The following is a 23,724-nucleotide window of genomic DNA, read 5'->3' as shown; positions in this document are numbered from 1 at the left end:
TTGGAGACCACAGTCTTCATAAAGCAGCCCACTGTGTTATTCCTGATGTGACACTGAAAATTGGAACACGTTTCTTGTTAACGTGCTTGTCTATAAGACTAACTCATAATTCAAACGATTTACCTAGAATCTTCTCTGATAACATACGTACTTTGTTAAAATAGTAGTAGCTGTCAAAATAACATAGACTGTAAGATAAGAGCCAGCTCCACACCTTGTCTTATTTGGAATCGTCTGTAGTTCCACGTATGTGGATTTTGCCAACATCTGCAAACCACAGTAGGTCTCTGATTTTCATTCCAATACTAAGGACTAAATCTTAGTTTGTAAGAATTATCTACACACTTGCTAATTTGACTCAAGATGTTTACTCTTATTTAACAATCAATAAAATGACCCTGAAGAACAGAAAATATATTTGTGAAGAATTGTAAATGGGACAGTAGATGGAAATAAGGCAAAATAGCACTGAAAAGGAAAGAGCAATGCTTTTGCATATTCAGCAGATAGTAGTGCTACAGGGCTCTGTAGCGGAAGGTAGCTAGCATTATCCTTATAAAAACAACTGTTTTCAGTGTCTCTGTGTATCTCCAGTTCCCATGATCTCATTATGCTCTACAAATATCTCTAGCTCCTTTTTAGCATGCATTATAAAGGGAAGTGTATGTGATCATGCTGGTTGGTGTGCATATGTTTTTATGCGAGTGCCCTACCTCAAAATTTTGAGGCTGTTGGCTGAAGTCAAATCTGACTGAGAGGTAGTTGTCTCAAAAAATTAATTTCCTACAGTTGTAATTAAAGTAGGCACCTGGGTAGAAGTCAGAACCCCTACTAATATCCTCACCGATAGGAAGGTTGCAGTGCAGACTCAACCCTCATTAAACACAAGGGAATCCACACAGAGGGAGACATTATGAATGCTCTTATCCTAAAGAAAACATCAACAGACACATTCATCTTCTTAGATACCAGCGGATCCAAGTGCAAGATGCAAATGCTTAAGACACTATACAGTGAGTCAGTGGCAAAGACAGGAATAGAAACATTGCCCTGCTCTTATTCCTATATTGGGCACGGTGGAGTGAAGTGTAAGCTTATCGGAGAGGGAGGAAAGAGAGACATGGGGAAAACACAATGCTGTATGAAAAGCTGTGTGTTCAGTGAGTTGGAAATGCTGTAAACTTTGATTTTAAGACCTGTAGCTATTTTTTGAGTTAATCTTACTCAGGATAGAATAGGAAGGGCAAAATAATGCAAAAAATACTGATGGACTGGATAAAATGGTCTCTTGTGACTGCAGAAAATTTGCAAGCTCATTCCATCTGTGAAAAAATAAACTTACCCAGAGAATATACATAAAACATATTGCAATATATATAATGTCTCTATATTGTACATTTTCTAAATCCAGTTACTGTATTCAAAATCTCTCTCCCTCCAAGAAGAGAAAGAAGGAAGCCTGGACAGACAGACCTATGGAACAAACCAGAATCAGTTTCCTTCTCCCTCTCCTTTCCTTCACCTTGTCTCACTTTTCCCTTGTAAAACTACCTCATCCTAGACTCAGTGCTCATGTGTTTATAGCACATATTATGATCAAGAGGAGATCTGATTCAGAAACTTAATTTTAAGCCTTTAATGGTTTACTACGATTGCATTCGGGGCTCCTGCCCCTGTCTAGGTCTCTGATGTGCTAGCTGGCTGGACAACTGAAGCAGGTTAAAACTCAGTGCTCAACGGGACATGATATTTCAATCCAAGCCTCGAGGTGCCTCCTAGAAGAGCACCACAGTTCTCACGTCCTGTGCTGTCGTGCTGCAGTCGGCTGGGGAGAACGAGCCTCCAGCCGCTTAATGACAGGGTCCGCGCTGTGCTTGCAAGCTGCGTGCAGACTAACGCCAAGTCTCACTGATGTTACATGGTCTCATAAAGACAGCGACTGTGGATTTCAGCCACATTTATCCAGTGCCAATCATTACTGCTTTGTCAAACGAATGTAATACCAACAGTGGTTAATTAAATAGTTCATTTAATTTTGAGATCTTGTCCAAATGGGGGAGCATTATTAGAACCAACTACATGAAGTGGTATAATTTAATGGAATGTGATCACTCTGTGTAAAGATGTATTGAGGTAGTGGGAAAATGATGCTCTGAATAAGTTGTCTTCCTTGCAGCTGAAAAACCATTTGATGCAGTACGTGAACCGGACTAAACTGGGGCTTGTGATTACCTTTACAGCTACTTTTGGGGACTGATTTTAAATGTCTTGGAAGAAAATGTCATTGAAGGCAATAACGTTACATCTGAAACCAATATGATTGCCTATCCATCTACCCCTCCCTGTATAGCTAAAGAATCTATCCAATTTTGTATATATGTGCGTGTGTGTGTGTACACTTACCATCTTGGCTTTATGGATTATATTCATGCTTTCGATGCCATGTGAGTTTTGTGAACTTGATCATACGCTGAGGCTGCCAATCTATTTGTATAGTGAATCCAGCATTTACTGTTGAAAATAAATGACCTTTTTATTACAGAGGTATGGATTAGCTGTATGATAGAATTGGAAGTCACTGAATAACTCATTGTTTCAGAAGCTGTCTAGACAAGTTAAAGAAAGAATAACTAAATCAACAGCTAAGTATCAAAAGCATGTTTAGCCTTTTTAGGCTTAACAGAAATAATTTGAATTTGTGATATCTGAGTCCACTGTAGCTCTTCACATCATTTGAAGTTAATATGGTTCTTACAGTGATTTCACTATGAGTTGTTTAGTAAATCAGCTCTTGAGTTTAGAATACCTTTAAAGTTAAGTAAGGAAGAATAGAAGTGATGTAATATCTAACTAAATTACTTTTCTGGGAAAAGTGCCTGGCTTCTCTCCCAGATATAAAGGCCAGAGATGTCAAATTCAATTTTTGGAAAGGCCCTCTAAGCATCACTATATGATAGCTTATGAATACCAGTCTGTGGGGATGCTGTGATGCCTTCGTATGATCTAACTTGGAAGACAGTCCCTATTCACAATCAGGATTTCCCATGTAAGGGCGTTAGAACGATAACCACAGGTAAATGGCTTGTCCACAACACTTGCTGGTATCACAGCGCAATGGGTACTCAGCAGTGAAGTCTCTTGCATGCTTGGACCGCTAAGTGGTTAAACAGATTTCCTTGAGAGATAAAGGGAAGTTTCTTAATGTTTTTAGCTATCTTTCACGAAGGATAATATTTAAGGAATTTTAAATGTCAAAGAAGAATTGCCATCAATTGTCCCTTGTGGCTATTTTGACAAAATCAAGACAGTATTTTATACCAGCTCAGCAAGAGATGATGGCTTTTTGCAGAAACTTTGCCAATCGGATCCTTTCCTACCATAATCAGTAGGTGTTTTATTGTAGTGTGGTTGACAAACTGACTGGATGCAGGGTCTCTGCATTACCTGTGTGTCTGTTTTATGTAATCTAAACAGAGTGGTTCTGTGTTCTTCTGGTGACTGGATCATTCAAGCTTTGCCTAAATTGAGCTGTAGGTGTGTATTGCGGCATGCTCCAACATCCTCATCCAGACTGGGAACTTCATTAGAGCGTGTCCTGGCTCCCTTCCTGCTGTTCTACCCAAGTTTCCTTCCCATGGATGCCAGCGTGCCCAGGGAGTGATGGTGTTAGCACACACCGGACTCTCTCACTGCGGCTGGGTCAGGATATATCTAGGCAGTACACGCAGGAATATCTGGACCCAAAAGTTTGGATGTTTTCAGAGTTTCCTCAGTGTAGACATCATGGGTGTTAGTTAAGGGCCTGATACTGGCTTGTAGGAGATACCAAGGCATTTGGTTGAGACTCTACTGAGCTATCCTTTTTAATCCAAAGTCTTGAGTGAATACCTCATTGGGAATGCCTGGACACAGCACTGTAGAGTTATAATTTAAATACAGGTGCACTATTTTGACCCTTCAGGTCTCACATAAAAGCTGCATATTTTTGCTAACAGCCTAACCACTTCATCTGTAAGTGCTTTCAGAGTTCTTGGGTATGCCACCTGGACGTGATGACTCTTATGCTTTTAAAATTATAAGATTGCTCAGGCTTAACTTACAGCTACTCTTCAGTCTGACAGAATGCCTTATTTTCACTAATAGAAAATATTACGTCAAGGGTAGCTGTCTTCCCATCGTGTTCTCCAGTTTAGAACTGAAGTAGAGAAGACAACATTCCCCTTCCTAGGACTGCCTAAATCTTCTTTGATTATTCTCTTTAACCTCTGGTGATTCAGGAAATGCACAGATCCATTTAGGGCCATACCAATGCTTCTAATTCCTTCCTTATCCTCTATCTGCTGTAGTTTGCTATTCCTGAGGCTGTTTTCAGTACTTAATTTTGGAGCTGGACCCCACAATTCAAAAGGACTGCACTTTGCCTTAGCTGTCACTGCACATTAATCATTTAGCCACATTGGGTTTTTGGCAAATTGCTTTCCTGGTATTCAGAGGCACGTGTGTGTTTGAACGTCTCTGTGGTTTCCTTAAGCAATAGCTAGAGCTAAAGTAAAGATTCTGCCTCCTTCACTGTTCCCTTATTTGAGCATTTTTATTAGTTTTGTCATTTTATGGAAGTCTACCATTTCACATATAATTATAGTCATTAGCATATGACTACTCTAAATAATAGCTACTGTAAATAACAAAATATATTTAAGTACAAAATATATTTAAGTAATAAACTGTTGGGTTTTTTTAAAGAATAGATTGAAAAAATCTTTTAAAAACTATGAAAATAAATATGGGAAGACTGAAGTAGTATAGGAGGTTCAATCAACTGTCATTTGAATTGCAACTTTAATGTGAACAGCATGAAAGAAAACAACAACTGATTTGAAAGGGTTTGCTTTGCAAAGCAATGTTTCATAACTGCATTTAACCTGAGTTATCTTACTTCAAATTTCTATTTAATCTTTTCTGTTAACGATAAATATACATTAAAAAATTTAACATTTATCACCTCTGGCCTACTGGTTTGGACCTTCCTGGGGGAGTTCCAGTGACTGAACACTAGTATTTTTCACTCAGCACCTTCAAAGGCAAATAGCTTTGAGCAGGTACCCTTCCCAATTCAGGCAGGGATGAAATGCCCATTGTGACGTTTAGGTACAGTCCAAATCCAGAAGGTAAAACCAGAAGCTTTAATGCCCAGGCAGCCCTGAGGCAGTGCTCTTGACTCTTCTGATCTTGAGCACCATTCACTGGCAGCCATGAAACACCCCTGTAAGGCAAAGCAGTATACAAGATGACTGCAGTAATGGTGGGGCTGAGTTGGCTCCTGACACAGCCCATAATTTAGGAGGCAGAAAGATGGTTTTAATGCAATCTTTGCCCTCTTGCAAGTGCAATATATTTTTGAATTGCGCAGCACAAAAGCAGGCACTTTCTCTATTGAACAAAGCAACGTGTCCAGCTGCTCCAGTGTTTTATAACAGTGGCTGCCTTTTTCCAGAGAGGCAGGGCACAGGAAAGAGCTTTTTGATTTTGCTTTTTAAACAGAAATGCAAAATACATTACATTGCTGTAGTAATCAGTACCTATGTTATTTTAACCAGTGCTTAATCTAGATTAAAGTAATCAAGATAATAACAATAATGTGAAAACAAGTCTATAACGAAGTGTTGACTGTTTCAAAATGCTACCTCCGTATACTTTAGGATACAAAGGCTTCGCTGACTGTCATTGCATTTATAAAACAAGATTTAAATTTAAAATTAAAAACGCAATCCATCATATGTTTCCAACAGAGTGCACACACAATACTTTGCAGAATGAAAAATTTTTGAAATCCGCTCTTACTAACTGATGTGGCAGAACTATTGCCAAATCATATTCAGATTCCTATAGAAATTAATAATTTGTGCTACACTTCCAAAAAAAAGTTATCTGCTAAGGTGGGAATGTATCTCTGGTTTGCTTCAGAATATGCACATTTTAATTATTCAGAAAATCAATGTGAGTTTTCCTTACTCTTTTGTCCATGTCCCCACAATGTGTAAATAGTTTTTTGAAAGATGATGTGTGATATTTTCAAAGGGTAGACTGCAAATGGATTTTCTGTCTATACGGGACATTGCTCAGCACTCAGAATTAAGAAGTGCAATTTAATCTCTACTCAAAATGATTTTACTTGAAAGAGTTTCAGACAGCCACAGCATTGCTTTGTGTTTTGTTTTGCGTTCGCTTATTTTCGAGATTTAGTGAAACAGAGCCTGTCAGCAAGCTGGAAAGCTTTCTAGCACCCAGCAGATGTGATACATGATAGCCACTGAATTTTAGTGTTTCACAAGGACCATTTCAATCTCTCATCTTGTTAAAAGTCTGCAGGCAGCCACTGTCAGAACTGGTTGGACTATGTGGTCAGAGAACAGAGGAATGACGCACAATTTTTTCTGTCCTGAAGAGATGACCACGCCACTGCCACCAGTAAGGCTTGGTGCTTGGATAACCTGTGTTTGAGGAGTAACAAGTTGGTACACAGAATGTAAGCAAGGCAGAAGTGATGCCAGGAGGCAGATAAAAACCTTCTGAAGGCTTCACAACCCTATATTCACTCTTCTTTCTTTGAAGGTCCCACATCCCTACAATCTATCCACCATGTATTTTAGAACAATCTTTGGATTCCTCTCAAACACTCATTTGACAGCACAAACTTTCTATTATCTAAGCTAGGTTATTAGCACATACCGGCAAGCAATGGCAAGCCTAATTTACCCACTTACTGCAAGCTCATGGCTGGACTACAGCATTCAAAGTAACTGGGCATTGATGTTCAAGGACACTTAACAGACGTGGGCACAACAGATAAGGTCTACACCGCCTACATTGGCTACTTTGGAAATTGATTCAGATTCAAGTTCTTGTTCTTTCTCTTCAAGACTTTCCCAGTCTTCATGCTGGTAAAGGCCACATAAAATGCTCACAGTAAAGATCATGGTTAACAGCTACTTGGGAACTGTCCCTGGTCAGAAAAAAAATCCATCCTGCAAGAGTCGCTTGATTGCAATCTTTACCCCAGAAGCTCCAGCACCTCACACACCTTGCCTCCTAGTGTTCCATGTTTCTTCTCTAACAAAAGCTGAGCAAATTTGTGTTCGAACACGCGCTTCTCCCTGTGGTAGAGCATGACAAATATTAGTTGCACTGGCTATATCTTGAGTGCATTTTAGGTACTTCTCATGAGACACCCCAACCATTTAGACTGGGGACAGGTCCCTTTCAGTCTTCCCTTGGCTTTCCATCTATGAAAGCCATTGCATGGAGAAGTGGAGGCATGATGTACGATTAGCTCTTAACGTTGAGTCAGGATAAGATGAGTTATACCCCTGGAACTCAGAAATCAGAAGTGTTCCACTGTCCCACAATTCAGACATAGCCATTATCTAATGGCTGTGCTTATAGCCATTACTTAATTAAGTACTGGACTGGGACACTGCAGTGATGAGCATAGCACAAAAAACTATATAGAATAACTCGGCAGCACAAGCTTTCAGTGCTGTCTGGAAAATCGCTCAGGATATGTGTAGGATGCAACACTGCATAACTAGAAGGTGATATTTCTGCATAGTAAATATACGACTCATTTTTTTTTTCCTCATTTTCCTCATTCCTTATTCCTACCCATCCATGGTACCAAATGTTGCATGTTGTTTTTTATAAATAGACAAACATTTCTTAGTAAATATACTTAACAAATGGCCTTAATAAATAACACACTTAAGAAGTTTCTTCCATTTTGCACTGCCTGTGATTAGCCCCAGTCACACTGGCTGTGCCTGGCTGCAGCATTTCCTAAGGGACTGTCTGCCAGTTTAGTGCAGCTTAAACACAGAGCAGTAAATTGAACCTTACCCTTTCCAACCACTCCCTGTTATTCTGTTTGCCCGAGATAAGGGAGACCTATTCTTTAAGGATAAACTCTTGTTTACTACTATTTAGGACCTGGTTCAGCATTCACAAGCAGCACTTTGTAAACTGAGGTAGGCAACTCTTGCTTCCAGCTATTTATTCATGTGTCTGCATCACCCAGCTTCATGTGCTGTGAAACCAACAGAACTGCTAGGACTGTAAAGTAGCATGGCAAAAAAATTAAGTTTTTTCATCCATATCACTTTCTCAGTCTGATTCATTGCGTTGCCACACAAACAACTGAGATGGCATAACAGCAGGCAGGAGTAGGAAGGTGAATGCATGACCAGGAGCTGAAACAGTATAAGGTCTGTTCACACCAACATTACCACTGAAAAATTGTTCACTCATTGGATCTTATACACCTTGTAACAATTTCTTCAACTTTCTGTGAAAGGTTTGAAAGCTTCTATGCTGGTCATATCTCAAGAAAATAATTTATAATAAAATTCAATTAAAAGATTTAATCTGCAAGTAGTCCTAAGCTCAATTCAGTTCTCACTGAATTCAGGAGGAAAGACTCTTTCAAGTTTCATCTGTTTTTCTTAGTGGACTTCTCTTGCCACTAAATTTAGTGGACAGAATTCCAGAGCGCCCAGGATGTGATGCTTAGTGTCGGCAACATTTTACAGTCATGCTGTATATACCTACATAGCACCTGTAGGTTCAGGGCAGCATAAAGTGAGATCAATTAGATTATACCCAAATATTTAATACAAGCTTATCTTATGAAGCAAAGAGAATGTATTTGGAGAATACAAAGACAGACTCCTGTTCTCATAGCCTCCAATGTGCATTACAACATTTTTTTTTTAATTTTAATTTAAGAATACAAATCCAATATCACTTGGCAAAAAAAAAAAAAAAAAAGAATCCCAAGAATCCACTATTTTTTGCTGCTTTTGCTTTATCAGCCATAGAAGTGATTTTATTGGTGACACAGTGAGCAAACAGAGCACAAGACTGAGACAGGAATTTGTGCTAAGGTTGTAGTCACCATAGGGAAGGACTAACAAACCTTTATCAACTACATATTAACTTTAGAAAAGTAAACAAAAAACTTATAAACTTCCATTGCATGTGACAATAAATGTTGGTAGGAAAAGTGCAAAGTAGAGTCCATGCAGTTGAATGAGCTCCCACAAAAATATTTACTGCTGTAGGCTAAGGACTGTGCTGATATCCTGCCTGAAGACAGGAAAGGGTTGAGGCTGAATATAAGTGATTCAAAATGGGTCTAATTAGTGGATGAAATAAGTAAAGGAAGAACTGTTGCTGGTCCTATAAATACCCCAAACAAACCCAAAAGGGTTAGATGGAGAATAACTGGCCAAAGTATTCTCAGGGAAAGGAAAAAAGGGCTCAGATCTCTGCTTCATTACATTGAGTGCCCTTTCACTTCATCCCAGAAATATGACTCCACTAAGAACACAGTTACTGCCTACGTGAGCGAGGATCTCGGGCTGAGGAATGTGAGCTCCTGTGTTGCTTGTTTACCCTCATCTGTTCCTTTTCTTCTTCTTCATCTGTGTCTGTTCTCTGCCAGCTTGCACCTACTCCTCCAGTGGGTCTCAAAGTGTGGATTTGAACAAAAGGAAAGAGAAAACTTGCAGTGTCTGTGAACACAACCTGAGGTTTCTGGCAGGCAGAGTGACAGAGCCTGTGGATCAGTTAAGTGTCTAATTAATTAGCTGGACAGAAAGAGGAAAGTAGAAGCCTTTTGGATCGTAGCAGAAGCAGATGATTTTTTTTTTTTTTTTCAATTTCTCTCTTCTGTGCTATTAAGAACCAGTGTAATTACATTTCTGTTTTGGATGTGGTAATAAATACTTCTGTTTCTATCTTAACCTGGTTTCAGATAAGGGTGATTTCTAGGTGACTCTCTGTCCCTATAAATTTAGTGACGTTTAAACCAGGAATTTGGGGATATGTAAGCAGTCTTTATCTTTTCAGTATCTTGATGTGATATCCAGAGGGTAACAGAAGTCTCTACATGGGTATGTCATCTACATAGACCAGTCTGGCAGTGGGCAACATGGAGGTTACATGGAAGGAGAGTCTTCCAGTGATTGTCAATAACCTGGAAAGCCTGCTAGCCCCTAGCAGAGCAATGGCAAATATAGCTTACCCCACTGCAGTGCTCCAGGAGGTTTTGGCACTGTTTGAACCACAGCAAGCATAAGCATACACAAGCAAAGCAACACAGGCTGAATTATCTTAATACAAGTATACAGCATGTTTGATCCACAAGCAGTGTAATTTAATTGTAGGACTGCAGCATGACTGGGAGCGTGCTAAGGAGAAGCTTGCAGTGTGCAGGAGTCTGCCAAACATCGTGTCTCTGAACATCTTAATTAATTGTTAGTTATACTCTGCGATGAAATCTTGTCCAGAAGGCTTTGTATTAAAAGTGCAAACTGTTATTAGTGGGGTGCAAAGATGTTCTTGCCAAAGTAGCATTTCCAAAGAAACGAGAGCCTCTGGAGTGAACTGCCAAAGAGCACAACTATATTGCAAATGGAAGAACATCTGAGGTTTTGGAAGCCCTCTGGGTACAGTTCTTCCTCTATATCGATTTGAGGAAGCCATTCCATATTTTAATTACAGAAGTAATGAAACAGCACTGGGAAACCACCAGCTACATATTGCTTATGTGTGTAACTATTAAATGTGTACTTCAGTTATCAGCATTGGTTGGCACAAGAGGTAAACTAATATCTGAGTCCTTGCTGTGTTGTTCTTTTGAAAAGGAGAACCTAGTGATGGGCATTGGCTTATTTTTTGCACTGTTTGTTGGTTCAGGTTTTTTTTTCTTTACAGAGTAGTGTTGTTTCTCAGCACTTGGGAACAAATTACAAATTGACAGTTTCCTTGTTCATAATTTCCAGAACTGCAGAGTGTCTGATTTGTGAGCTGCAGACAGGAATTGGAGATGAGAACTTATGTAAGAAAAGTCATTCCCATCAGACTAAGGGGCTGTTTAGCCCAGTATCCTGCTTCCAAACCACAGGCTGGGGCTCTCTTTCCTCTCACTGCTAGGAAAATGCCTGAGTGTCCCTGGGAGCACAAGCAGCTCCATGTCAGTGGCCTAAACTTTGAAACAATGGAAGAGAGCCCCTGAAACCTCCGCCAGAGCAGTGGTGTGCTCTGACTGACTGTACCTTGCTGGATGTCTCAGCCAAGCATTTGCCCAGTTTCCCCTTGAATCCCTGCAAATGTTTTGCATCCATAGCACCTAGCTCCAAAACTTCCCCTCTCACTCTTCCCTGGGAGAATGCCCCTTGCTTGTGTGTTGCCTGTGCTCTCCTGTAGACAGTGCAGATGGGCTTGTGAGATTGATTTCAAACAAGCTAACTTGCCCTTTAGAGATGTTCTTTCTCTGTTGCCTATAGAGGGGACCTGTAAAAACGCTTAAAAATAGGGAGGATGAGTCTGGGCCTTGGACTCTCCATCTTTTGGCCTCAGTACTGGGGTTCCTGGAAATCCCTGCACAGCAGCCATAAGGAAAAGTAAGTGTATCTCGCCCCTCTGTAGGAAATTACTTTAATGACACAGAAGCAGATCACTTGTCTCCTCAAATCATTTGCTATTCTTTCCCTTGAAGAAACACAAATACAGGAGAGAGTAAGACTGGCTGGAGCTTAGGCTACTAATCTACTGTGGTAGATAGCCCTGGCCAAAACAGTTGTCATGATTTTGGAGACAATAGCGACATTCTCTTTGCTTCTCTGTTACATAAATAAAATTATTTTTAACAATTTCAGGCTTAGCACTTTCAGTAGCCATTTTGATGTTAACATTTACTCGTTTATTAGGTTTTGTGTGCAGGCATTCAAAATACAAAGCTGCATCATCTTCTTGATGGCAAAGTGCTAGTCATAAGAAAAGACTTAGGTGTTTACTTTTCTTAGATCAGTTTTCTCAAGTTTCATTCAATATCACAGCTGGCTGGCATTTGCATTGGGATATAGTAATGCTAGGGCTAGTCCAAAAAATCTCAGCTATCTGGCCCCAAAGAGGAAAGATGGTTCCTGGTTTATGGCAAAGGCTTGCTCTTGAAGAGAGTCTACCAGCATTTGACGAGCAGTCTAGGTAAACATACAGTGTTATTGCAAAGTAAGAATGTTTATGGTTAATAGTAGGTTGCAGGGTTTTCGACCTAAATTCACTGTGCTAAAATGATGGTCAAGAGAATTGTAGCCACAGCCCTTTTTTTGGTTTTTGTGGTAGAGATCAGTCCTGACAGACCTTTGAACTTAACTACTAGATACTTTTGCTCAAGATGTTAAACATCTGAGGTTTTTAAAATTTCACACTAGACCTGAGCCCCCATGGACATGTCAGTTTGATGGGGAAATCAGATCACTCCATTCTGCATTTCAGCAACAGGTTCTTGTTCCTGGATGAATGCCTTCCGATTTTCTCCATACTGCCAATAGCATTGTGAGAGTCTAGTTCTGCAAGGACCACACACCAAAGGACACAGAGTTCACAGCCATGTGTTTTTAGCACTGCTTACAGTATACCTTGTCATAAATGTTTGCAAGATTATACCCTTTCCCTGCGTTCACAGCCTCCTTGAAAACTATTGCCTGGCTTATGTGTTATTGCAGGATATTCCTTATGCTTTAAACTTGGGAATAAAAAATGGTCTGTATCACTAGAATCCATAGCTGGATGGGGCAATACAGATCAAAATGGAAACCAGAGCTGAAACTAGTGACCTAGAATTGTGCTAATTATGAGAGATGTGTGACATTTCCTAAGTCTTCAGACCTTTGAAAGGGTGCAGTTATAGACAGGGGCTATTCCTAATGAGGGATGCTATTGAAAGGTCAGCCGTCAAAAACAGTCAAGGATGCAGACAGGTCTAGTTCTCTGTTGCTGGTACATTTAACCAAGAAGGCTGCTTCTCTCAGGCATCAAGTCTTGGTCACTGTAGCATGCTATAAATCTCTGGAACAAGGGGCAGGGTTGCAATTCATGCAAACCTTAAGTAAGGAATATTGAAAAGCCTGACTTGTTCCTTACATGATATTTTAATTGTAAACTCTTCGGAACAAAGTCTACATGTGTTATTTATTTGTATGCTGTCTCAGTGAGGACTTGTTTAGCTGAAAATTGTACATGCTGCTTGTAATATAAAATAATGAATCCAGTGAAGATTGCTTCCTTTCTCTTTCAATGACTAACAGTGAGAACAAACTAGCCAGATTCCTCTCACTTAGCTCCTGTTTCATATGTGTTCTCTTGCTACCACCCCAAAACTGGCATAGCACTCAGAGCTGACAGCCTTTGAAGGTAGAAAAGATACTGCTCTCTTCTTTCTGACATCCAAAATGCCTGGAGTATCTTCTCCATAGCCGACATATTTTATAAATTGAGCTAGAGGCTTTGTTACTGCAGAAAAGTTTTTGGCAAAAGAAAAAGAACTCAGCTTCATGTTTATGTAATATGACTCACTCTTTCTTCACAGAATCTTATTTGGTAAAGTTGCCTCCTTCATAAGGGTCACCTTAGAGAGCCAGGAGCACAAAGGATGTTATTACATGCAAATTGCCCTAATCATCAGTTTGAGAACAATACAAAATCACGGCCTAATAATTTATTCACAATATTCAACTAAGCAGCTATTTTCTTTTCACTAATAAATTATGCCATTTCTCATGTGAGTATGTCTAAAACATTGGATACTAGGGATCTCACTACCAGATCAGAACTATAGTATAAATACTCTCACTTTTAACAGTATCAGGCAACAGCACAGTTACTGTATGGTGTGATTAGGGGAGAATCCTGTGTTGTAATTTCTTCAATGTCAAGGTAAAGGTAGGAAGTTCCCACTCTGGCCAGTCATTCCCAACCCCCAGCCACAGTGTAACTCTTTCACTTGTGATGATTCAATTGTTTGGGAGGCCTTGCCCTCAAAATGAATCAGTGAAATGATGTGGGATTTTGATTTTCTGAACCAGATGATTTCACAGGATCTGCTGTAATAATTGTAACGTGGAACTGCACTCTTGCAAGGCTCAAAATGTGTTTCCTCACTCCTAGTTCTTTCGGCAGCCCTGCTCTTAAAATTCCTGGATTTTATAATCACCTATCTGCTGTTTAGTCCCCACTTCTTCCCTGTGGATTGCCGACAACCCTCTACAGACTCCAGATTACCTGCTCATCTTGCTTATACAAATCAGAATGACCTTCTAACATGAAACTAGTTGCCAGGGGGAGCATGCAATTTTCTGTGAATTATCGCCTTGACTTTCAGATACTTGGCTCAAAGCTGTTTCATTATCAGCTATGTGTGAACTGTATAATGCATATCCCTGCTAATCACATCTTTAATTCTTTAGTTCATTGAGGTATTCCCCAGGATTGAGCATTTCTGGAAAATACAGTACAGAGCTTCAAAATCCTCATTCAGCTCTAAACTGAATCCCACAGGAGTGATTTAAAATCCAAAATATTATCAGGAAATCTGCTTTTTAAAATGTATATATATGTAAGATTAGTCTGCCTGTCTAACAAGTCCTAGAGGTAGAAATCAATGCAAGTGCAGTGAACCAAGTGGTTTTATTTTGTGCAAAACAACCTGCTATCCTTTGGAATCCCTGGCATAATTACCAACTATCTCAGCTGCACTGACTGAAATAAGTTCACCATAAGCCAATCCTGTGTTACAATCTCAGTGCCAGTCTTCATTTTGCTTAGCGTGTTTAACATCTGGTACTGTTTTGCAGTTTCTGCATTAATTAAATCATAGGAGTGTATTCAAGAGGGACACTGCCATACAGCATCCCAGGTAAACAGTGAACACTGTGTTGAAAATGAGCACAAACATATAAAACCACAAAATGCTTCCTTCCTTAAACCTAAAATCCTCACTAGCAAAGGCAGGGAGAGCCTCTATAGCATCCAGCGTGTGCTATAGAGGATGTTCACTCAGCAGGCGTGGTGACCCCACATATCTGAGATGACCCGGATCACAGGGGAGAACAGAAAACCTCCCATCTTAGTTACAGCAAAAAGCTTAATTAAAAAGCTCTAGTTAACCAAAAAGCTTAATTAGTTTATCTTTGCTAATGGTTTGTTTTGACCAAAATAGCCTACGAAGTGCTCCCACAAGCAGTTCAGCTGGCATATCCAAAGGATAGGTAATCCTGGCAACCTTAACCAGGCATTTTTGCAAGCAGCTGAGGCCAATGGTCCTTTACCTGGCCCAGCTGTAGCTGGATGAGGCTGCATGCCTGCTATCAAGATAGGCAAGACAAAACAAAACAAAATCACGTTTGATTCTTCTCCAACACCTGGGATCCCAAGTATTTGCCAGCTACTCAAGTCAAAAGGGGCAAGATCAGACTTGTTACAAGTACAACACCCAGTGTTGCACGCCTGACCTCAGAAGTACAGTTACAAGATGGGGAAAAAAAAAAAAAATCACAAACTTCCTTTGTTTATTTCTTTACTAGAGCAAAGCCCAGAAGGCTTTATATTGCAAAGTCCTAACAAGAAGTCATGACACAATGAAATGCATCAACTTTTTATTTAGGTGAAGATTCCCAGTTTAAACCTTTCTAAAATGCCCACAACTGTCAAGAAAAAAACCCCCAAACATTAGAAGAGGATGGCTGTTCCTCCCCCATTTCCATGTGGCAGGTAAGGCCTCTCTCTCTCTGGGCATGCCCCACTTGCCTGCCTTTAAAAGCAAGGACCTCCACCACACCACAGGACTTTTGAAGGTGGGGTTACCAAATGGAGGACTTTTCTGGCCAAGGATTTCCAAGAGAATGGCACTTCCCTTGTCACCAGCTGTGAGTATTTACTGTAGGAATAGAAAAGTAATCCGTTGGGTTGAGGTGCTCGCCTGGGGTGAGTGGTAGCCTGCTAGACCTATGTTGTTACTGCTTCTCTCCGTTGCCTTTTCTTTCGCCTGTGACTTTCGGCCTTGCTTCCTCACTGGGCAGAGGGTGCTGTAATAACTTGGTTTTTCCTCTGAGAGATGCGGTAGGAAACACGCAGGTGCTGGGACCTGTCTTCCTGCGTGTCCTCGCTCCATCCACCTCCCCAGCGTCAGCGTGAGGAGTTTGGCGATCCCGTCGCTGCTCCGGAGAGGGTCCACCCCACGATTTCCAAGTGCCCACCCCATTTCCCTTTTCTCGCTCTCCCGTTCCCCCCAAAAGCTGGGGGACGTCCTAGCTCCTCAAGAAGGAGCTCCAGGCAGGCCCGGGCGCAGCCCCGGGCGCAGCCCCGCCCGACCCGTCCCCCGCGGCCGCTGGCACCGCCCGTTGGCCAGGCGGCGGCTCCGCGGCGGGGGCGGCCCTGCCGCGCCCCGGCCCGAGGGCTCGCACTTGCCGTGCCCCCCGGCCCTCTCCTCCGCCTCCCCCACCCCCCCCACGGCCGAGGAGCGCCCGCGGGACCGCCTGCCCCCTGCCCTATCTGAGGGCGGGGGGAAACCGACGCCGGGTCTCCGTGGGTCCTCCGCCGCCGTCAGAGCCCGCCCCGCTCCGAGGCCCGGGACGCTGTCTGCGCGACGCTGCCGCCTTCCCCGTCCTGCCGCAGCTCCCGTAAGCGCACCTTAACCTACGGCACCAGGCGTCCCTCGCAACACCCTCGCTGCTCTTCAACGTCTTTTTATTATTGTTATTCCCTAAAAAAAAAAAAGAAAACAGGAGAAAAAAAAAAAAAAGGAAAACCCCCGTCAAAAGTAGAGCTACTGAACGCCCTGCGGTCCCCTCCGTAAGCCCGGGCGTCCCCCGCCGCGGGGCTGCGGTGCCCCGTGCGCTGCCTGGCCGGGCAGGGCGCTGGGGTGGTCCGGGGGCGGGGCAGGGCAAGGCGACTGCCGGCCCTCGGCGCGGGTGGGAGCGGCGCGCCCGACGCCTGCGGGGCTGCGGGGGCAGGCGGAGGGGTCCGCGGGGCTTCTTAATCCCAGCGCGAGCGGGCAGGCGGCGAGGGCCGGCGCGCTGGCTCGGGCGGTAGGTGCCGGCCCGGCTCTGGGGGAGGGAGGAGGCTGCCGGCCGCCGGGCCGGACTTTGCCGTAGCGGAGGGGCGCGGCAGGCCGGCGGAATGCGGTAGAGGCTGCGCGCGGCGAGCCTTTAGCTGGAATACGGTAGCGGCGGCGGGGGGGGGGGCGGCATCCGAGGCACCTCTCTGGCGGGGAAGATCCTGTCTCGTTGGCATCTCTATGGTCCCGGATGTGGTTGCGCCGGGGAGGGCGGGCGCGCTCGCTCGCCCGCTCGCTCTTCCTGCCCTGCCTCTCTATGGTGACTTTCCGGGGGGAAGGGCCGCCGGCGCCGCCGCGCGCCTGCGTGAGCCGGGCCCGCTGCCCCCCCGCCGAGGCCGCTGTCCGACGCGGTGAGCGGCGGCGGCGGCTGCCAGCGCTCGCGGCGCCGCCGGTGCGGAGGAAGGCGCGCGCCCCGCCCGCCCTCGGCCCCCGCCGCGCCGGGGGGGCCGCGCCCCCGCCCCGCTGCGCCGCTGGCATCCCCGGGGCTGCGCGGCGGCAAATGGTGGGGCCGGACGATGCCGGAGCTCCGGGCAGCGCAGCCGTGCTTCCCGCGGGCCGGCAGGAGGCGGCGGCGGCGGAGGAGGCGGCGGAGGAGGAGGAGGAGGAGGACGGGGAGCGGGATGGGAGCCGGGGCTTGAGCCGGAGGAGCGGCGGGCCGGGGCAGGAGCGGCTGCTGCAGCGGTACCTGGCGGCGGCGGCGGCGGGTGGGAAGCGCTGCCCGGAGAAGCCCGCCAACGGGGCCGCCTACGCCGTGGGCCCCCGCGGGAGGATGACCAACGGGGACGTCGGCTTCCTGCTGCTGCCGCCGCCGGCGGAGCCGCCGCCGCCGCCCCCTCGGGCTGGACGGGCCGAGCCGGGGCGGGATGAGCCGGGGCCGGGGGAGGAGGAAGCGAAACTGCAGAACGGGGGCTTCCTCCCCTGCCCGCCCGGCCCGGGGGGCGGCGGCGGCGGCGGCGTCCCCGCGGGAACCGCCTTGGAAGAGCCGCTGAGGAGCTGCCGGCTGCGGAGCGAGGCGGAGCGGCGCGGGGGGGGCGGCGGCCGGCAGCCCCCCGCCGCCCCGCGGCCCGGGGGACGACGCCGGCAGCCGGGCGCAGGCCGCCCCCGGCGTGCGGACCTCCCGGTGCCGGCCGGAGCCCGCTGCCCTGCCCCCGGCGCCCCTCGGCTTCACGGACGTGAACCTGAACTCCCGCAACACGTACGAGGTGAGCCGCCGCCGCAGCGCCCCGGAGCACCTGCCCCACGGAGGGCCGGCGCCCGCGGCCCCGGCGCCGCCGCCGCAGGAGCCGGCGGAGAGGGCCCGGCGGGCGGGCATCGCCGGCGCCGGCAGCAGCTTTGCCGAGTTCTTCACCAGGTAAAGGAGCAGGCGGCGGGGCCGGCGCTCCCGGCAGCGCCCGGCCTTGAGCCCGGGGCGCGGGGGAGGGATGCCCCGCGAGGCGCGGGAGGCGGGGGCTACGGTCTGCCGGGGCTTTGCGTTCACGGGGGGTGGTGGGGTTGTCTGAAGGACCGTGTCTCGGGTCAGCGGTCAGAAGGCTGCCGGTCAGATGGTGAAGCGATTCCAGCCCCGACGGGCTCTTTTGCCCCCAAGTAAATATTGCTGCAGCGAGAGAGAGGCTTTGCGTTGGACGCGAGGGTGATGCGGTGAAGGTACTCCTGCCGCTACAAACGGTGTGGACTTCACACTGGAATTTGTTTCCTGTGCTGGAGCGTTTTACTGTCTGAACGAACCCATGAGCTACTTTCGCGTGATTCTGAGAATCATCGCCAAAGTTGCAAAGGTCCGTAAAGCTCTTGCTACCTGTTGACATTGTAGATACCGTTTACATATTTTTTTCTGAAGTGTGGCGTGGAAAGCTTCAAGGACTAGGCTTTGTGCTCAAATTAATTGGGCTTCTGTTAAGTTTCTAGCACAAACCCAAAAACTTTTAGGACATCCAGCTTTGTTACCCTGGGGACTCTGTAGCATCACTCACTTTGTAACATATGACACAGGAGGTGCATCTTGACTGGAACAGTTTATGGCATACTCTATATTACTTTTATTGTGTTTGAATAGGGGAGTTTAATTTCCAAATTTCTAACAGGTTTTATTCTCCAAAGCCCCAGGGTTATAGTTGTTATGTGACAGTCACTCTGATAGCACAGTGGGTCTCTAAGTGTTTTGAGAAGACCGATTAAATCCATTAGCTGAAGAATTGATATAGGAGAGGTTCGATCTCGAGGCAGGATCCCAACTTGAGAAATAGGGTCCTTCTGCCAACCCTCAGGAAAGGGAGAGATGGATTCTTGCCTGAGGATAAGGATGGTGCCGGAGGATAACGATGGTGGCAGTTGCAGGGCAAGTTTGATGCCTCCCCTCCACTTTGTTTCAAGGATGGGTTGAGAGATGTCCCTCTATTCCCACTATTTCCTATTAGTGTTCTTCCCTCCCGCACTTTTTTTTTTCTCCCCACAGTACATGGACTGCGGTACATTACCTTCCCTTTGCCTCATTACTTGAACACTTTGACCAGTAACATTGGTACTTGTTGCTTTTTGCCCCAGAGCAATAGCTTAATGACATTCTGGAGAATTTTCCTCATAGAAAAGACTGAACTTGATGTGCAGTAGAAGTTGTTGTCAATATACACTGACGTTTGCTGTTTTCAGTGAAGGCTTGGGTAATACATGGAAAAATTTAATTGTTTCTATCCTGGCAAAAGCTATAGTGCTGACACCTCAGTGAAAAAAAGGGTTTGCCAGGGAGCCAATTTCATAGCCTGACTGGCCCAGCTGGCTGTGCCTCTTGTACATTTGGCCTGGTGAGCAACATTGGCCTCAGACTTTACCTTCAGCTCTGCCTTATGTTCATAAAAATGCCTTAGTTACAGCTGGTTTCATCTGAGCATCTGAAATGAGACCTGCTAATAAAAACCACTTTTACTGATTTTTAAAAACAAACCCAGACTTTTTTTCCTTGATAGATTTCTCTCTAGGTACAGTAACACTAGAGTTTGTAGTCTCCATTGCTTAGAAAAGTGGTAATAAAACTTTCTTTTCCTCATTTTTTTTTTGAGTAGTTAGTTCTTGTCTTCTAAACTATTCCTGAAGCTTTAAAAGCTTAGACTTCTCACTTTTTTTTTTTTAAACTGCTCAAATTCATTCAAAACTGACAGTTGCCATTGTAAGTGGGTTTTTTCTCTAGTTCTTAGAGAAATACCTTGGCTCTCAGTAATGAGGGCTCAAATTATATAAAAATTGTCCTGTGATTGAATGTTGGTAGCAACTATAGTTGCTTGCAAAGCTTCTTGGCAGATGGTTGCTTGTATTTTTGAATGAGCACAGAGCCATGAATGATGTTGCTCCCCAAAGTTTAAGTTGTACCGGGTGGCTGTATTCTATCAAAAGTACTTGCTGAGAGAGAACAACTCATTCATGTGTTGTCAGAATGCGTACCTGCTCCCACAGTGTATGAGAAAAGGTACTGGATGTGCTAAACAAGGGTAGTTCAGCAGCCTGGAGCATCTTTTATAGGATATTTCCCTTGTAATGCTCTTCGTCTATTTTACAAACTGTCTAAAATTTGGTAGCTCCCATTGTTTTTTTTCTAATAGTCCTAATTACATGGAAATCCTTTTAAAAGGTGAACATTTCTTGCTGTTATTTAAAAACTGAGAGAAGGCAAGGGGGAAGTCCTACTGCCTTCAGTGTGAAAGCTTCATTGTTGTAATTGCCTGGTCAGACAAACTGTTCGGTCATGGCAGATCTGGGTTAGGAGGCTGCTGTTTCCAGCTGCTTGTTCTCAGCTCTTCAATTATCAGACTGGCCTGCTTTGCAGTTCTTTGAAATCATCCATGTTAATTGTCTGTCTTCATGTCACTGAACCGGAGGAGAAACCGATGAGGTGAGGTAGGGGGAAAAAGTGAGCAGCTGTCAACAGCAGTATCTTACCTGAGCTCTGTGACAGAAAGAGTGGCTGTGCCCTTGAGATTGTCAGTAACAATTATTCTAAGATCATGGGAAGGTTTACATCAATGATTAAAACTTTTTTTTTTTTTTCAGGTAAGCATTACGTGTAATATTTGGCCCTGGGATCTTAAGTTGTATTTGTGCCAAATTATTAAGCCTGTCAAATCAGCACTAACAGCTTTTAACTGAAAAATAATTTTTTTTGCTGTCTTCTTGTTCTACCTCTTTGTTTCTCTCAGCATGTGAAGTGGGATGCCTCAAGTAAATCAGAGGTATGTGGAGCAGAGTGCCGTGGCAAGGAAAATTGCACGACTATGGTCCCTTGTCTCCACTGTGCTACTGTTATGGTCAGAACATTAAGTGGCTTCTTGAAGGTCACCTGTCACTGCTTCGTACTCCTGTGTATGATTCATAATGCAGTCACGTGTAGGCACTGTTCTTATGGTTTGTGGTCTTACATAGGAGCTTAGAAGTGCAACGCTCTGTTCTTGGGTTATTGGATCTCTTTTGGGTAGCCCCAGTGGATTGATGTTGAGTACAGAATGGTTCAGCGAGCAGGAATGTTGTGTGGACAGTTAAATTAAAGCCATGATGGTTACCTTGATTGCAGTATACTTTATCCCCCGAAGCAGCACATACAGAGCAGAACAGTAAATCAAAAAGGGCAAGCAGCAGTGAGTATTCCAGGGCTGAGGTAAAGCCACGGTGATTTTGAACCTGTTTTAAAGATGCATTGTACTTCACAGTTCTATATGTGTGTACCAGGCATCTTCTCAGCTTGTGTAGATATTGTTCATTTCTGAATTGTGTACTTACTAGATAAATTTAGGTACCTGGTAGTTGGCAAAGTTTCTTATTCCTGGATTCAAAGCTTTTTGTTGACAACAGCAGTGAACTTTGTTGTAGTAAAGCACTATTTTCCCAAATACTTGTTTTCCAGAATTCTTCTTAACAAGTTTTCTTGTCAAAATCGCAAAGAGCTTAATTCATAACTGCCACTTCTCATAGGTCTTTAGAATGTGCTGTGAGCAGTAGGTGTAAGGGGTTGTAAGCATATATGGTAGTTGGCATACATAGCCTTATAAAAACTGTCTTTAGTCTCATATACCCTTCCTTCCTCACCCAGAACGGTTGTGCTTATTGTCCAGAAGTTTTGAAAAATCTTCACTTGGGGAGATGATGGAAAGTTGAAGGGAGTCAGTATATGTAGGAACAAAACAGAGAAATCACTGAAGCCCGCCTTTTTCTCCCTCTTTGTAAACACAGTTCTATGGTTTAGTAAGTAGGTAGTTCTTCAAAAGCTCCTAATCTTCTCGCTCCTACAAATGTCCTTGACAGAGACCATGGAAGGTTGCAAAGAGGTTCACTTCCCTGAGTATTGTTACTTGTGTATATAGTAACGTCTCTAGATCTGTAGTTTATATTTCAGTTTATTACCAAGTAGTGCCTGCAGCTCTTTGAGCTATATAGGCATATACCTAGTCTACAGTTGCATCTTGTGAATGTTTAATACCAGAATCAATGTTTCTCTTTGTATACAGAGCTTTTTTGTTTCATAAATCAGCGTGAAACTTCAGGGGATGTACTGTGCATCTATGGGAAAGAAATCTGTTTTGTGGGGTTTTGGTCAAAAATGAGAGTCAAATGGGGAATGAGCTATCTTAGTTATGACAGATCTTCTAAACCTTCTGTTTGTGTAAAGATCAAAGAACAAATTGATGGGGGCACTTCATGATGCTTAATTTGTATTCCTGTATTGCCTGTGCCTATATCTTGGTCAGCTCTTGCTGATGTCCTGAAAGACTTGTGTGTTTGGTTTTGATTTTGGGGGTTGTTTTTACCCTGTCCAGATAAAACAACAAACAAACAAAAAACCCCCAAAAACCCACAACAGAGTGCCCCTAACAGGTCAAGGAAATATACTGACAATATATTGGGAAGATAATTGGAGAGAAGAGCTAAGGGAATAGAACAAAGCTTCACCCAGAAATTGTGAGGGCACCCTCCACCCTTCTGTCTTTGTCAGACCTAGCTTTTTGCTTTGTCTAAGCAATCTTGTAATTTAAGTGAACAAGCGGATACTTATAATTGATTTGAATTAAAGCTGACTGGAGAAAGTAGGCAAGAGCACCTGGACCCAAATCTGTGACTAACTTCAAACAGTATTCTCTTTTCCTGAGTTAGAGACATAGTTAACTTGATATAAATAGGAAAAAATGTTCATGAAAAAACATTCATATTATCAAAATGAAAAGTTTTTCTGTAGGTTCTTCGTTCACTGTTTGCAAGAATGATTTATTTTATGAAGTTGTGTTGACGTGTTGTCCAGTTTCTGGCTTTCAGTCATATGAGTAACAAATATAATGACAACTTGAGTAAATGTAATCTCCAAAGTAAAACAAACTGTAGCAAACTTTGAAGACGAATGCTCAGTACTTACCTTTTTTGGCTCCTAACTTTTTAAATAACTGTGTACGTAGAAAATTTTACCCAAATTATATGAACTTTTTATTCATAAGAAGGTCAAAGAAATATCTCTGCACATCTAAAATTTTTCTCACAAGTGTGGATGCCACTGTAGCAAATTAAATCTATATGACAGCAGCCTTGTTTTTTTCGTGAACCAGTTCCAAGCAGTTCAGGAAAATGAGCAAGTCCTCAAGGTCTAGGAGTTGAAAATACCTGTTTGAGAAAGTTTCACTCCCAGGCTTCATGATGCATTGGTTTTAAAGGGTCTTGTGTTTCCAAAAAACATTAGCAATGAGTGTTTCACCATAAGTATGTAAGATGCTGTCCACCTGTGTTGTCATTTTGGCTAGGATGTCTGT

At 43.9% G+C, this 23,724-nt stretch overlaps 1 protein-coding gene across 1 annotated transcript in view; it reads left to right on the top strand.

Moving 5' to 3' along the window:
• Nucleotides 1-17,126: 17,126 nt before the first annotated feature.
• Nucleotides 17,127-23,724, top strand: part of TBC1D12 (TBC1 domain family member 12) — a 49,524-nt gene continuing 42,926 nt past the window's right edge. The window contains 2 exon segments of the mRNA XM_041127285.1: nucleotides 17,127-17,975; nucleotides 17,977-18,302. Coding sequence (XP_040983219.1) covers nucleotides 17,142-17,975; nucleotides 17,977-18,302 — 1,160 coding nt within the window. The 5' untranslated portion in view covers nucleotides 17,127-17,141.

The sequence above is a fragment of the Aquila chrysaetos genome, chromosome 11 (assembly GCF_900496995.4).
Source record: "Aquila chrysaetos chrysaetos chromosome 11, bAquChr1.4, whole genome shotgun sequence".
NCBI lineage: Eukaryota > Metazoa > Chordata > Aves > Accipitriformes > Accipitridae > Aquila > Aquila chrysaetos.
This window is presented reverse-complemented; position numbering and strand designations above follow the sequence as displayed.